General features: G+C 51.9%; 1 protein-coding gene across 1 annotated transcript; it reads right to left on the bottom strand.

Moving 5' to 3' along the window:
• Window positions 1–1,518: 1,518 nt before the first annotated feature.
• On the bottom strand, window positions 1,519–2,751 carry GJA3 (gap junction protein alpha 3). The gene has a single exon (XM_061170967.1). It carries the CDS (start codon window positions 2,749–2,751, stop codon window positions 1,519–1,521), a length of 1,233 nt encoding a protein of 410 aa, XP_061026950.1.
• Between the last annotated feature and the right edge of the window lie 13,755 nt (window positions 2,752–16,506).

The following is a 16,506-nucleotide window of genomic DNA, read 5'->3' as shown; positions in this document are numbered from 1 at the left end:
CCTCTCGCCGCAACTAGAGAAAGGCCACGTGCAGCAATGAAGAACCAACGCAGCCAAAAATAAATAAAAAATTAAAAAGAAAAAACACAACAGTCTGCTGTGGAGTCTGGCCCCAAATACATCATCAGGAAGTTACAGTAATTCACAAAAAGATGAATCAGGTGGGGCAGGGTGCAGTTTTGTGGGACGCGAACTGAGCAGCCGCAGAGGAGGGAGGATGTGAGGTGAGACAAGGAGCAGGCTCAGTATCACCACCGTCCACTGGCTTGTACACAAGCAGCGACGGGACCCCTGTGTCACCTTCCAGCCTCCCCAGTCAGCGCAGGACCCGTGTAGACGCCAAACGGGGCCCTCGTCCCAACCAGCACATGCACTCACGCGGGCAGGAGACGCCGACACTGTCACTCATGCTTCAGAAAGCAAACAGGCTGCCCACAGAGAATGGTTAGGAAACTTGAAGAGTTTTATTTTGTACTGTTAAAAAATGTAGGTCGTGGATTCATGTGTATAAATAATTTTTCTGGCAACAGTAGTTAACTTTTAACCTCCCGTTCAAAAACTTCACAACTTCAAGCATTTGAAATGCACTTAAAGATTTCCCCTGCTTTTGTTTTATATGGTCCATTTTCATAGTAATTAGCCGACTCATAAAGTCAAAGAATTTCTTTCAAAATAAAGTTCAAATCTTTACTAGTATGTAATGGGACACATTTGCATTCTCTTGGTCAGTATCCATCTTAATACTTTTATTTTCTTTCATTTTTTCCTGAAAGATAGAAAGTGGGGGAAATAGGCTTACCTGTACGATTCAGATCAAAGCACAAAATGTCATTTAAAAAATAAATACCTAAGGCATACCGGCCACACTTTTACTCAGTGTCCTCGGCTGTTCAGACTTATCTCAAGGGTCCGCCTCTCCTCCTGCTCTCCCCCTGCCGCGGCTCTGCCTCTGGTGGGTGGCTGCTCCCTGTCACTTGTCATGAAGTGTGTGGCTTGATATCCTGGGCTTCACATGCCGGTTCAGAAACTCAGTGACGCTACATGGACTTTCTCAAAATCTTTTTTTAGTGCGGTTTGGCAAACATCCCAAATGAAATTCAACTCTAAGCTAAAGTCTCACACAGAGATAAGGCTAAGAGCATCTAGACTTGCTGGGCCGTCCAGAGGCTCCGGGGCGGGGATGGGGGCGTAGGAAAGGAAAACCGAATTGCCCCGAACTGAAGTGCCGCAGACGCCCCTACTTTCCCACCACGGAACAGCGCCCCGCGGATGCCGCAGCACCTGCGGAGGCGGCCGGGGCGCTGGGCGCGGGGGCTGCTGGGAGAATCTCTGGCGGCCCCGCCCCTGCGCCCCCTCCCTGCCTCGGACGCGCTCCCCACTACCTCCCAGCGTTAGGAACAGCAAGCACTGACACACGAGCCCAACCCTCGCTCGCCCCCTCCTCCCGCTCCAGCCCCTCCCGCCTCCAGGCTCCACCCGCCGGTGTGAGCCCCTTGGGTCTTGGATGCTGGGCCACCGCTAGATGGCCAAGTCACTGGCCCTGGCCCGGCCGCCGCTGGACTTACTGGCCTTGCTGGACCGGCCGGGGTCTGCGGGGAGCTCGGGGGGCGCGTGCAGCTCCACGGCCGTCACCGCCCCCTCCCCGTCGCTGTCGCCCGAGCTCCCCGCCCTGCCCTCCGGAGGGGGCTGCTGGGGGCCGGCCGGGGGCTTCGGGGCTGCGGGCGCGGACGCCGGCGGGGAGGCCTTCCCGGCCGAAGTCTGCTGCTCGGCCTCCCGGTCGGCCCAGTTCGGCGCCGTCGCGAGCAGGTGCTGGTGGCCGCCGGGGGAGCCGGCCGGGTGGCCCTCGCCGGGGGTCCCGGGCAGGGCCGCCGGCGGAGGGGGCTCGGGGTAGCCTGGGGCCGACGCGTGCCCCAGGGAAGAGGCCGAGGGCGCGTAGTAGGGCGGGAACCCGACGGTGAGGGCGGGCGGGTTGGAGTGGGAGGGCAGCAGGAGGGGGCTCCCACACCCAGGCTTTGCGGCCCTCACGCTGGAGCCGGGAGTGTCCGGGGGGTAGGGGTCGGTCATGCCTTGTTTCAGCTTCTTCCAGCCCAGGTGGTAGATCTCCAGCATGTTGAGCAAGAGGGACACGCAGGCCACGGCCAGCATGAAGAGGATGAAGATGGTCTTCTCCGTGGGCCGCGAGATGAAGCAGTCCACCGTGTTAGGGCAGGGCCACCGGTCACAGCGGTACAGCGGCTTCAGCTGGAAGCCGTACAGGAAGTACTGCCCGGCGATGAAGCCCACCTCGAACAACGTCTTGAAGATGATGTTGAAGACGTAGGTGCGGAGCAGGGCGCCGGCCAGGCGGACCTTGCCGCGGTCGTCGCGCACCGGGGGCCTGTCCTGCCCGGGGGCCGCGCCGTCGGTCTTCAGCCGCTCCTCCTCCCGCTCCTTCCTCTTCTCCTCCATGCGCACCAGGTGCAGCACGTGGCCCAGGTAGATGAGGGTGGGCGTGGACACGAAGATGATCTGCAGCACCCAGAAGCGCACGTGCGAGATGGGGAAGGCGCGGTCGTAGCACACGTTCTCGCAGCCCGGCTGCTGCGTGTTGCACGTGAAGTCTGACTGCTCGTCCCCCCAGACCTCCTCGGCCGCGGCCCCCAGCACCAGGATCCTGAAGATGAACAGCACCGTCAGCCAGACCTTGCCGATGACGGTGGAGTGCTCCTGGGCGTTCTCTAGGAGTCTCCCCAGGAAGCTCCAGTCGCCCATCGCTTCGGATTGCTAACCTGCAAGGGAACAGGCTCGTTACTAGGCAGGCTCGCCAGGTGAGCTGAGGGTGCAGCCCCCGGGCAGCCCTGGGCCCCGACGGGCGTCGGAATTTGCTGTCATGGGGAGCTGTGCTCCCACTGACCAGCGGGAACTCTCCACGGGAAGGTGTGTGTACGTGTATCTGTGTAGGTATAGGTGTGAGCAGGCACGCGCATGCGTATCTCCCGGCTGTCCACCAAGCAGGGTTTGGTAACTGTCCGCAGCACCTGTGGCCCTGAGCGGCAGTTACACGGCACAAGTGCCAGCGTGAGGGAGGCGACCACAGGCTGCTCACGCTTTCACTTCAGAGCCGAGGACACTAGGAAAGGTGCCTGAGCGGAGGGACCTCTCCCCAGCCTCCCGACTCCCGTCCTGGTCTCGTCCAGTGGCTCTCGGGGGCCATGGTGCTCTGCACACAGCTGAGTGGATTCCTAAGCGGACCTTTCTGTTCATGTGAAATCAGAGTGATTTTCCCAAACGGCTGTGGTTCCCAGGCCACTGCTGTAACTCCTGCCATGTCCACCTACTGCCTCCCCTCCCCTCCCTTCTCACCAGGCAAATGTTCCACAAACGGTCAGCTCGCTGCAGGCCCGGCCATGCCGCCTCCCCCTGCAAGACGGGACCCGGGCGCACGCGGCCAACTGCCCCACGGGAGGCGGCAGGGGGGACCCGGGGGCCTCCGTGCCCCGATGCGGGGCCCCACCAGCCTCACGGACACACACACAGACACACACGCATGCACACACACAGACACACAGACACATGCACACACGCATGCACACACAGACATACACACACGCATGCACACACACATGCACAAACACACAGAGACACACACATGCATGCACACACACATGCACACACACAGACACACAGACACATGCATGCACACACACAGACACACACAGACACACACATACACACACAGACACAGACACACACAGACATACATGCATGCACACACACAGACACACGCATGCACACACAGACACACACGCATGCACACACACATATATACACACTCATGGCCCTCCAGTGGAACCAAAGACATCTCTTCTCACATGGAATTTTAAACTGTTTAAAAATATTCATGTTCATGAGTTGGTTCCGAGGCAAAATACAAAACTTTACTGTGACCTAAAGAAACAGACAAATGTTAACTCTCTTTAGACCAAATTTCCAACTCTGTTTTGGTTGTTTGAGATCTTTCAAGACATCTTACTCTTCTCAGATCCCACCGGCCCCCTGCCCCTTACTGTGACTGGCACCTGTTCTATTTTGCTTGTTCTCAGAGGGTAAAATGTTTACATTTAGAGACTTAACTTACTGAACGTGAAGGAAGTCAGGTGTCAGGAACTTTCTGGGTTAAACCTGACTCTCACGCAGACCCTGCAGCCGCCCATCTGGGCCTGGACGGCACTGCCTCACCCTGGCCCCTCGGCCCCTGCTGCCCCCTGGCCCCTGCTGCCCCCCTCCCCCTGCTGCCCCCCTGCCCCTGCTGCCCGCCAGCCCATCCGGGCAGGACGAGCCCGCCGTGCCCCCAGCACTTCATTCGAGCTTCCGCACCTGCTGTTTCTTCACCTTAAAGCTTGGCCGGGGGGTGGGGCCCGGCCTGCTGACATCCACACTTAGGCCACCTTGGGGCCGCGCTGGGCCCTTCCTCCTCGTCAGGCTGCGCCCGCGGGCCTGCCACCCTCCCCAACCGCCGCCCGGCCTCAGAGGGCCCCCAGCGGCGTGGCCTCAGGCCTCCACAGAAAACCTCCTGGACGGTCCTGACCACCCATGGCCTTCCCCTTTGGTTCCAGTTCTGAGGCCACGGCCCTTTGCCCGACACCTGCAGGCAGAGGGGTTGGGCACAGGGCACTCAGGGCCTCGCCGGCCGAACACTGTGGGCTGTTCAGTCCTTCTCCCGCCTCCGTCGGGATGAGCGGGTGCAGGTCATCCTCGCTGGGGAGCTGTCGGAGGGATGTGCCAGACCGAGGGCAGCAGGTCCGCACACCCGGCACCCAGAGGGAGGGGACCCGGAGACAGGAGAGTGTTGCTGGCATCTCCCTGCGGGACCAGGGAGGCGAAATGTCCCGCAGTGTGTGTGTGTGCATGTGTGTGTGTGTGTGTGCGTGTGCGTGTGTGTGCGTGTGTGTGGGAGGGGGGCAGCACCCACGGCATCTGCCCTTTTATTAGGAAACCAGACACAGGAAGGAACCGTCCACCCCAAACGCCCTCTGCTGAGAGACACGGGCTATCGATGGGCTTGTTCAGCCAGTCAGAGGGAGGAGGGGCGGCGGCCCAGGCTCTCCAGAGCCCTTGGGTCCAGGGGCCGCAAAACACTTTCAAACAATGTGCCTTAAAGCTGCACCACGACTCCCAAGTGCAGCCTACAGAAGGGGGTTACCACCTGCAAACCCAGCGGGCCTCTGGCAGCTTCCAAGGCTCACTAAGTACACGACATCACCAGTGAGCATGTGTCCCCGGTGGAGAGCCTGTGTCCCCCTGCGGGTGAGACTGCGTCCCCGGGCGGAGCACCCATGCCCTGCCCTGAGTGGCAGCACAGGCTGGGAGGCTTTCCTGGGAAGGAGCTTCATCTTCTGTGTGAAGAGCTGTGGCAGTGATGACATCCTGACCCACAATTCCACTTCCAGGATGTCACACTGAGCAGCTAATCAGAGCCTTTGGTAAGTGGTGCACATGGATGTTTACTGTAATGCTGCTGATGAGAAGGAACACTTGGGAATGAAGTGTCCCCTGAAAGACGAACAGTTAAATGAAGAAGAGCAGCTGTCTGTCCACGGCGACATCATGGTCTGGTGACCCAGCTGCCACGCCCAGTGCTACTCTTCTCTAACATGACCAGGAAGGGAATTCTTGCTTTCCCGTCTCCTTGTGTGGCTGGCAGTGACTATAAAAGGCAGTTCTATCCAATGATGTGTAAGAAGTCAGCTGGGGAACCTCTGGGAAAGCTTTTGGATATATAATAAAAGGGCAGATGCTACGCATGCTGTCCCTTCTCCCTTCTTTCCACATTGAGTACAGATGTGATGCCTGGAGCTGGGCAGCCATCTTGCAACCATGTGTCATAAGCGTGAGGGAACCATCAAAAAAGTCCCCAGGCCCCTTCTGTGACACTGTGGACCTGCTGAATTGACCCCAGCTGCCACCTCCAGACTCACGGGAGAGGAAGAACCTTATTTGCTTGTCAGATTTTCTGTCGCCTGCAGACAAAAGAATTCCCAACTGATACGCTATCTTAAAATCTTTATAAAATAAGGCCAGGCATAAGTGAAAAGCCACGGTTCATTCATAACTACCAAAATGTAAGGTATTCATTAGATTTTGCAAACATTTGTACGTGCAAATAGGAAAAGGAAGGGCAGGGATGATACTGCAATGTTAACTGCAGGGTTTCTGAGAACTGGGCAATTTTCTGTTCTTTTCATATTTGTTTGCATTTCCCGTTACAACTTATCACATTTATCATCATAAAAGATTAATGACCATGACTTTCATTTTCTGAAGTTCTAGTTTTGGAAAAAGTCTGCCAGTTCCTTTCTCCTTGTTCTCTCATTACGGTCTCTAACCTTAGGTCTCTTAAATCGTGTCCCTAATAAACAGGCAAAGGACGAGCACAATACGTGTTGCACCACTGGCCCAACAGTGGCCGTCGCGGAGGACGCAGGGCTTGCCCTGGGCTACGTTCTCCCGCACGGTGGGACCCCGAGTGCGCAGGGGCCAGACTGTTTCCTGCTGCTCCCAGCCTTCCTACCACACTTTGAAGCTTTGGTTTTGTTGTGGAAAGTGCATGAATCAATGAATAAAAAAGTTAACCAAAGGGCTATCTGTTGGGAGGCTGGCAACATGGGGCCAGGTCGGATCCAAACGGGAGGCTCCAAAGCGCCTCAGCCTGTCTCTCTGGACAGCACACAGAGGCCTCGGGGTGTGTTGTCAATACCACGCATCCCTAATATCAATTAAGGAACAAAATAACAGCAGAGGATGAGACCCTCAGAACAGCAGGCTCTGCTGGGCCAAGTAAGGACAGAAACGGACGACAGACAGACTCCACGCCCTACTGAGGCCAGAGTGGACCGTCCTGAGAGGCCGTCGGCAGAGGAAACGTACCATCCAGGCGCAGGGCCATCTCAGGACGACGCTAGAGCCGCCCACAGGCCCCGGAGCCCAGCGCTGTCACACCGCTGAGCTCACACGGAGGTGGGACGTTAATTATCTTCAGGGGATGGCATTTGATTGTTTTCTATTTTTATCTCAAGGAAAAATTTCATTCTGACACTACTGCAGAACAAAGAAGATCTTATGTCTCAACGTTTACGTGGCTGCTTTCCCATTCTTCCGCTGGTTGTGTTTTCCTTCCAAAATGACACGTTTCCCCTTGGGCTTGAGACCAGTCGTTCTCCTGCCCGGTCCATCAGTGGCTATTTGCTCAGCGGCAGCCCGCTGCCCAACTCTGGGCCACAGGTTCCGCTGGACACAGTAGAAGTAAACACACCTGCTTCTGAAATCTGTGTGTGGAGACGGAAGTCAGGAAAACGGGCAGTGATGCACGCGAAGAGGGTCTCAGAGGACAAGGACATCTGTGTGAAATCATGTACCCAGGGAAGAGGGGGGTTTGCCGCGGGACCAGGCGGTGCGGCTTCGGCTTCAGGAAGCAGGAGGGGGAAGGAGCGCCTTTCCAGGCCGGAGCATCGTCCCGGTGGCCATGGCAAAGGTGCGGCGGGCGGTCAGGGGGCGGGGCGGGGGCCACAGGGCGGACGTTCACTCGGCCACTCCGAGGGGACAGGACCCTGCAAGTGTTGTTCAGAAAGAAGGGCCTTGGGAAAAGGGCGGTGATCGTGGAGTGAGTGCCGAAGGAGGGGCGACAGGGGAAGAAGGCCAGGAAGGAGACACGTGGTGAGGACGAAATAGGGCAGAACGCGGTGTCTGCGCAGAGCCGGAGGAGCACGCGGGGCGGGGGGGCTGGGGGGGCGGGGGGGCAGGGGGGGCAGGGGCAGGACGGGGAGGGAGGGGAGCTACCTTGGTCGTTCCCGAAGGAAGGGGCGGTGGAGGCCGCAGCTCGGGGCAGAAGTGGTGGCATGGGCACGCAGCGGGGCCGCTTCTCTCGTGGGAAGACCCACCTCGAGGAAAACCTTAGAGGCAACGTGGTCGGGCAGCTCCCGCCGCCTGCACAGGCCAGACCCTGCGGGGCAGCAGGTGCCGGAGACGCTGGGCCAGCGGAGTGGGGCGTCCAGAGAAGCAGAGGCGAGGCCCTCTGATGTGACAACAAGGCGGCCACGGACGCCCTTCCAGGGCCCAGGCTGTGGGGCAAACAGGGCCCGGGGCACTAGCGCCCGGCGGAGGGAGGCTTTCCGGACGGAGCTGCGGCGCCTGGCACCGGTGAGGAGGGACCACGAGGCAGAGGAGGGGCAGTGGCCGCCTGGCAGCCAGGGCGGGGGCGGGGGCGGGGCGGGGCGGGGCAGGTGTGGGAAGAAGCTTCTCCAGAGCGTGGACACGAGACAGGACTCCTCCGTGAGTCACAGGGGGCGTCTTCTCAGGCACGGGCAGGACCTGAGCTCGAGAAGAAAAGAGTTGGACAGCAAGGGGACAGAGGGGTCAGGCCTGGGTGCCCTGGAGCTGCAGGGAGCTGGGGGCGCAGGACGGGGCGGGAGGGGCGCCAGGGAGGGTGGCAGCCTCCCCGAGAGGGAGACACTGAGCGGAGCTTGGGGCAGAGCCCGGCTCGGGAGAGGGCAGGCCGGGGGGCTCGGAGGGAGCACAGCAGCGGGCAGGCGGGGGTCGAGCAGGTCAGAGGCACAGGCGAGCGGGAGGCCGATGCACCACGGCGCCGGTGACCAGCGCCCGAGCTCTGACTCCAGGTGAGACAGGAAGGTACTGGGTGGGGGGCTCGAACAGCTGTGACGTAATCCCACCCACGTCCTCGTGGGACCCCTGGCATCTGTGCTGAGGGCTGTCTTGGGGGCCAGGGTGAAAGCAGGGGGTCCGATGGGGCGGGGCAGAGGACGCACAGGGTCACGTCGGAACAGAGCGCAAAGAGGAAACAGAACTCAAAATCAATTTGTCAACATAACAGAAGACTCATTCTTCTACTCTGGGGAGGTGACCCCAACATGTAGCTCTGTCCGATCTCCCAAGAGCAAGAGGGAAGCCAGTCCTGTACGAGCCGGCCCGATTCAGGGCCACAGCAACGTGGAAAAGTTCAACCACAGAGACAAGCATGAAAGAGGAAAAAGCTGAACCTCCAAAGTGTCAGACTGAATAACACGGGGCACTTGTTCTCCAGAAGAGAAGGACTGATCTCAGCGACCAGCAGGACACCCAGTGGCAATGGCTGCAGACACATTTGATACCTGGCAGGACAAGTCCTCGGCTTTGTTCTTCATATTTGTCTCAACAATTTTTGGCCATTTGTTTCTTTCATATGAAATTTAGGCAGAGCTTGTCAAGTTCCACAAAAACCCGGACACTGTTTTGATTGGAATTGCATAGGATTCACAGATGAATCAAATCTACCTCTTTACAATGTAGGGCCCCCACCACTAAGCACAACTGCTCCCCACGGAGGGCATCTTTATGCTGTTGGATGCCATCCCAAAAGGTCTTACACACCTTTTGTTAGATTTATTCCCAGGTAGCTTTGTGGTTGTTCTAATTCTTCATTCTAAATAGTTGTTTTCATTATAATTTCTGAGTAGTTATTATTGCTACCTAGGAACCTTATTTCTTCTTTTTTTTAAAATTTATTTATTTTTGGCTGCGTTGGGTCTTCGTTGCTGTGCGCGGGCTTTCTCTAGTTACGTTGCTGTGCGCGGGCTTCTCATTGAGGTGGCTTCTCCTGTTGTGAAGCGCCGGCTCTAGGCGTGCGGGCTCAGTAGTTGTGGCACACGGGCTTAGTTGCTCCGTGGCATGTGGGATCTTCCCGGACCAGGGCTCGAACCCGTGTCCCCTGCATTGGCATGCATATTCTTAACCACTGCGCCACCAGGGAAGTCCCTAGGAACCTTATTTCTATATATCGATCTTGTATCCAGCGACCTGTTAGAAAGCCCCTCCTAGTTGCAACAAGTCAGGAGATTCCTTTGGATTTTCTGTGAAAGACACACGATCATATCGTCTGCCATGAAGGAGAGATGTGTCGGTCGAATCCGTTATTTTTTTTTTCTTGTCTTCTTGCATTGGCCTGGACTTCTGGTACAATGTGGACATGGTGACATCTTTCCTTGTTTCTGCCTTAAAATGATGCTTCTGAAGTTTTATCATGGAGCGTGATGTTTCAACTTGTATCTGGCGAAGAAATTTTCCTTCAGTCTTTGTCTGCTTTTGTTTTCTAAATAATGAACGAGTATTGGATTTAGTGGAATACTTTTTTTTCCCCCTGCATCTATGGTGATTTTTAGATGGTGAAACACCTTACTGGTCATGACTTTATTTTTAATATACTATCAAATTAAACTTGCTACAACTTTATTTTGGATTATGTGTTTGTTCATACTTAAGATTGATCTCAACGTTTTTTGTACTATCATTGGATTTTGGTAAGAAAGTTATTTTAACCTGAAAAATTAAAAATTCTCTATGTAAAAAGCTTGTATAAGAATGTCCTATAAAAGCTTTTGGGACTAACGTCTTTTTTTTTTTTTTGAGGGGGTTAGGAGGATGACTAGATCACAAATTCAATCTCATCAACTGTTACTGACATACAAGTAGGTTTGCTATTTCTTAAGTCATTTTTGATCATTTATATCTTTTGGAGAATTTTCCATTTCATTTAAATTTCAAATTTATTGGCATAAAATTGTTCATGGTATTTTCTTAAGATTTTAAAACCCTATGGTATCTGTAGTTAGATTCCTTTGTTTGGTTCCAAATATTGTTTGAGACTTAAAATATTAGTCTTGCTAGAAGTTTCTCTTTTATTAAAGAACCAACTTTGATATGCTTGAAACAGAATGAGAGTTTATTTTTTTCAATGTCTTACCATGCATGCTATATTCACAGTACACAGAATACATCTACCAAAAATTCCTATGGATCTTTTAAATAGATAATGAAGATTTCAGTGTTTACTGGTAGTTTTATAAATGGCATACATACAATTTAAGAGTACCCTTTACCTTAGTATAAAATTATTCATTATTATATAGTTCCAGGGGTTTTCTTTCCTAATTTTAAATGGAAATTCAACTTTTCAATAATGTAAAGCTCTGGCAGGAAACATCACTCTCATCCAGAACCAACTGGCTTAGTGAAATTATAATACACTAAGTTTCAACGTCTTTATTAATAATTCTAAAGCACTTCTAGGATTATATATTTTATTGGCAGAGAATAAATCTCCAGAAACATAAAATCGTTTTTAAATAATATTTTAATTATCTTATTTATTAAATAAGAATGTATGGAAAGCACTTATAATAGTTCCTGCCATCCATGTATTATTATTATCCTCATATTTTTCTTTCATGTGGAGATTTTAATCATTTATGAATATTCAAAAAATCATATGCTCCTAAGTCTTTATTTGGCTAAGGTAAATATGGGTAACACTTTGATCTTTAGTCAAAGGGAAGTACTCATCAGTCTTTGTTTTTGACCTTCTGTCACTTGCAAGCTTAGTGAGAGCTAATTTTAAATTAGAAGCAATTTAAACAACTGTGTTAGTTTAAGAACAAATGTTTTTAATGTTGTATATTCAACAATGGCAAAATTAAAAGTACACTTAAGTTTTTATCCACAGTATTTCCTCTCAAAATACTTGAATAAAATAAATATTCCCTTCAGATATCAGTATCACATCACAGTTCCACAATTAGAGTTCTAATGTTAAGCTAGAAAATTACCAGCTGGTCGAGCTTCAGTTCAGTTGACAGAAAATGTAGATAGTCTGGAGTGGAATTAGAAACATGATTGTCTTCCAAGACTATTCATGCCATGCAGGGCTCCCTCTTTAAACCCTCCAAATAGCTTCCCTGCCCCACTACCCTGCAGGCTCCTCTAGTTTTTCTGCCCATTATTAAACGGCATTATACGTTCCTAGAATGACCTCTGTGAAAGACCTAGGAATACCATTAGAATTTTTCACTTATTCAAACATTTTATTTAGACATTTCAGTGATGTGTTAATTTTAATGTACTTCAGCATCAGCCCTAAGGTTTTAATAACTGAATAATGAAAAACAAGTCATTGCCCTTAACTTAATGCATCACTTTCTGAAGGCTGGTTTGGGCCAAGAGTAAAAAACAATCAAGAAAATTATAGGGGTGCAATAGCTACCAGTGCTCTGAATAGCTCATCGTGTCTGAAACACAAGGTCAGGAAGTCTGAATAGTACACCAAACCCTGACTTCATAAATGCAGTTAAAAGGTAATTTCCCTATATAAATCCCAGTGACACCTTTCAGGAATCTTACTCATAATCCCTGGAAGGAATATGGAATCAAAGCATTTTAGAGCTGAAGGAACCTTAGAAGTGGCCCCAGCATCCTCCTCATTTCACAGATTGGGAATGGAGGCCCAGAGAGGGTTCTATGATTTGCTTGAGGTTGCACAGCGCACAGTGCTGAAGTTGGCACAAAAACTCCTGACTGTCTACTCTGGGTCCCCTTCCACATGACTTCCCGGGATTAACCACCAGGCAGACTGTCCAGATTACAACACTTGCCTTTTGAGTTGTTTCTGCCACACTTTAAAACGTATGTGTAGAGACACGGGTTAGAGCACATTTTAGGCTTTTGCTTTTTGCTTCCAGTCCAGAGTATCTAAAATTGTTAAATATTATTGATGTGCTAACAACAGCCAGTTACTTCATCATATAAATTGGAATTATCATTTTAAAGCAAATTCAGGCATTATCTTTACTCTTGCAAAAACATACTGTTTTTAGAGACACGTGTGTGCTGTTTAGGGTCACATGTAACATGTCATGTTACATTTTGACAGCCTTATAATTATGGCATTTTATTATTCCTGTATATTACAGACACAAATTACATCTGTCAGAATGTTTTGTACTTTTTGCAGAAATAATAATTTCTATAGTATAAATAGAATTTGAATTTCCTTATTCAAATTTATTTCTATTAGTATAAACCAGAAATCTCTTCCCTGTTCTAGAATAAAAGATTCATTTTAAAGCTAATGGGAAATGGAGTTTCATGAATAGACGAGCATTCATGGAGCTAATCAGGTGATCTGAATGAAAAAACTTAAGGGATTTTTACATTTAGTATCCTTTAGTTTGTTAACAGGAAACTTAAAGCAAACCACAAACTCTTCAAATTAAAGAAAATGTAAGAATGCAGAAACCCTTACATCAACCATTATTAAGTCACACCTTTGAAGATGCAGATACTAAAAAGCAAGCTGTAGAGTACTAACCTAGCTATCATGATGAATTTTCCACCACTGTAAGAATGAAAATTAAGATGAAAATCTATCGCTATTTTATTGCTTTTAAGAATTACATTGAAATTGCAAAAACATACTGGTTTTTTTTTTAACATCTTTATTGGAGTATAATTGCTTTACAGTGTTGTGTTAGTTTCTGCTGTATAACAAAGTGCATCAGCTACATGTATACATATATCCCCATATAAACATACTGTTTTTAGAGACACGTGTGTGCTGTTTAGGGTCACATGTATTGGATATTTTTCCCTCTTCAAGTTAGTAAACGTTTATCAAACGCTTATTACGTGTGTGGGACTGTGCTATACACTAGGGTTACCAGAATAATTCAGATCCCATCCATCCCCTCAGTGTATGGGAGAGGCAGGCTTGTAAAAAACTGGTCAAAATGTAACATGACACGTGTTACAAAGTACTGGTAATGGCCCTGATTGGGGAGGTGGGGGGCGCTGATACAGTGGGGGGAGAAGGAGATGGTATATTGAGATGGCAACTGAGTTTGGCTGTATTTCTTCACACACAGACCCTGGGAACGATGTCTTCTGTACAGGGTGAAGTCCTTCTCAAAGGCCTTCCCACTGTCTAGAGTGTCCCAATAATATTTTAATACATTACAAAAGCTATGTGTTTACTGATGTATTTATGTGCGATACTGAGGTAAAATCCTAAAGGCATGTGTATCCTATTTATTCTGTGTTACGTGTTCAAGTAATGGTAACAGGTGAAAGGCGAATTATGGTTTAAATTCTCTACATGTGTGAGATTGTGTAACATGGCTGTGATAAATACGTATAATTATTTTGAAGTCTCAAATGTGTAGTGTAAAAGTTATCTTAGTTAAGAAAATGAACACAGAATGTAAGCAACATTCAGGGAAATTATGTCAAAATTCTTTTTCTCATTGGCAAACAATGAAATTCTGTTACACGCCATTATTATAAGACAGCTTTAAGCCAGTTAGCATTTGCTGGTCGACATGAACAGCATTGTCTAATTAGTTACAGTTGTAAAGTTTCTGTGAATTACTTTACACGACAGTCACGTGCACTGCCCTCATTAGATGCTTATCTCAACAAGAACCAAACTGCTGAAGCAGTGGAACCCGTGCCAGATTGATTAGCTGATGCTTACTTTGAATATACTGACCTTCAGAAAAAAAGTCCTTTTTCCTCTTTAATCTTTTAATGTCTGATTTGCAATACATTTCACACCACATTGATGGCCTGCCAGTGAAGTGAAGCACATGTCATAAATCATCATTTTGAATTCTTGGGTGATAAAAACCAAAGCTGTTCGCATCCCGGCTGTTTGTATACAACCATTTTTAAATGGCCCATCTGGGCGATATCTTGATAAAGCAAAAACTGGAGGACTCCCCTGTTCGCTGAAGTCCCTGTCACAAATACTCTGAACCGAGAGGTCTGCACACTAGGACGGATTCTGTTCACCAGACCAGACAGCACAGCAAATGCCTGCGCCTCACCGCGACGACTGTCAGCACAGCCCCAAAGGGGCTCCGGCAGGGCGCAGATAAGGGATCTTTCCACTCTCTGCAAATTCTACTTAAACACACCACCACGCGCACACCGGCAAGAAATGAGGTCTTGGCACTTAGAGCCAAAGTCTTCCCTTAAAAACTTTGAGAGAGTTTCTTAAAGGAACGCAGGCGAGCCAAGACCTTCGGGAACAGCAGCGCGCACCCCGCAGGGAGCGTGGCGAGGCCGGCAGCGGCCCAGCGTCCACAGGGTCCTTCACACCCTGGACCTGAACTTCTAGGGCAGGTCCCGCTCCCCCTCAGGGGAAAAACCCAGAAAAAGGGGCCTGAAGCCGCCTCCAGCCGCCCACCCAGGAAGCCATCGCTCCGCCGAGCTCTCCAGGAGCAAAGGCGTGGCAGTGGCTCCGAAAGCCTCCAGGAAGTGCCCGAGCCCCGCTGTCTGTTCCCGATGCTCCCAAACGTCCCCCAGATTCCCGAGGGAATTCCCAGCAGCCCGCGCTTACCCGCCGCGCCGACCCGGTGCGTTCCTCCCGCGGGCAAGGCTCGGGCCGCTCTGCCGGACACCGCCGTCCCGTGCGCGCGGCTCGACGCGTGCGCCCCGCGCCACCCGGGCTCCCCGCCCCGGAGCCATCCCGGCGCCCCGCGCTGCGCCCCGCGCCCGGGCCCCGCGCCACGCCCCTCGCCTCCGCCCCGCCTCGCCTCGTCCGGCCCAGCCCCGTCCTGCGGCCGCCCCCCGCCCCCCGTCCCCGTTCCACGCCCCCCGTCCCCATGCCACGCCCCGCACCTGCACCCGCACGCCGTTCCCCACCCCACCGCCGCACCGCGCCGTCCCACACCCCGCTCCACGGCCTCTCCCGACCCCTAGTTCGCGTCCTGCGCCCCTTTCCACATTCCGAACCCCGCCTTCCACAGCCCGCGTCCGCCTGGCTCCGCCCCGCACTCCACGCCCCGCGCCCGCACCTGCCCCGCGGCTGGACCTCCCGCCTGCTCGCTGAGGGTGCTGGGCGGGCGGGCGCGGGACGTGGAGTGTGGGGCGCCGCGCGGGGCCGGGTTCCGCCCGGGGTGCGGGTTCCGCCCGGGGTGCGGGTTCCGCGGCCGCTGCGGCCACGCTGTGCGGGGGTCTCTAAATAGCGCGGCGAGCCTGGCTCAAGTCAGACACGCTGAATTCAGTCGAGGGCCCCGGGATTCCTGGGGAGGCGCCTCGCCCTGCGGGGGGCCAGGGGCCGGCCGCGTCTACGCTGCTCTGCGCCCGCGTCCCCCGGGCGGCCCTGGAGGAGGTGTAGTAAATGTTGGGTGACTGGAGGGGCCGGCCGCGACCTCACCAGTCCCGAGTGAGCGGCGGCACTGGGGCAGGAAGGCGGCGAAATTCGAGGCCCTGGTTGTTTTCAAAGCCCCACGGAGCCTTTATTAGCGCTCGGATCTGTTTGATGAGCAATCTGCTTGCCCCGCAGAATTTGCCTGTTCAGTTGAGATCTGAACTTGAGGTTCTCCCACGGAGAAGGAAAGCTAAGCTGCAAGAGGCATGTCTACAACACCTTCACCTTGTAGAACTCGGACGTGTATGTGTGTAGTAGGTGGTGGTTATGTGGACTCAGGTTTTTAGGTTTTGTTTTTTAATTGGGAAATATTACTAGAGAAGGTCTTCAGATATTTTTCTCGATTTTTAATTCTCTCTGAGAAGTGCAAGAATAGTTTTATTTTTTCTTGACCTCAGAAGAACTGAAAGTTCTTAATACTTAGTCTCTTAAAACAAACACTATTATTGGTATTCCAAGGATAAAAAGTGGAAATACAATATTGCAGTAATTTA

The sequence above is a fragment of the Eubalaena glacialis genome, chromosome 16 (assembly GCF_028564815.1).
Source record: "Eubalaena glacialis isolate mEubGla1 chromosome 16, mEubGla1.1.hap2.+ XY, whole genome shotgun sequence".
NCBI classification, from domain to species: domain Eukaryota; kingdom Metazoa; phylum Chordata; class Mammalia; order Artiodactyla; family Balaenidae; genus Eubalaena; species Eubalaena glacialis.
This window is presented reverse-complemented; position numbering and strand designations above follow the sequence as displayed.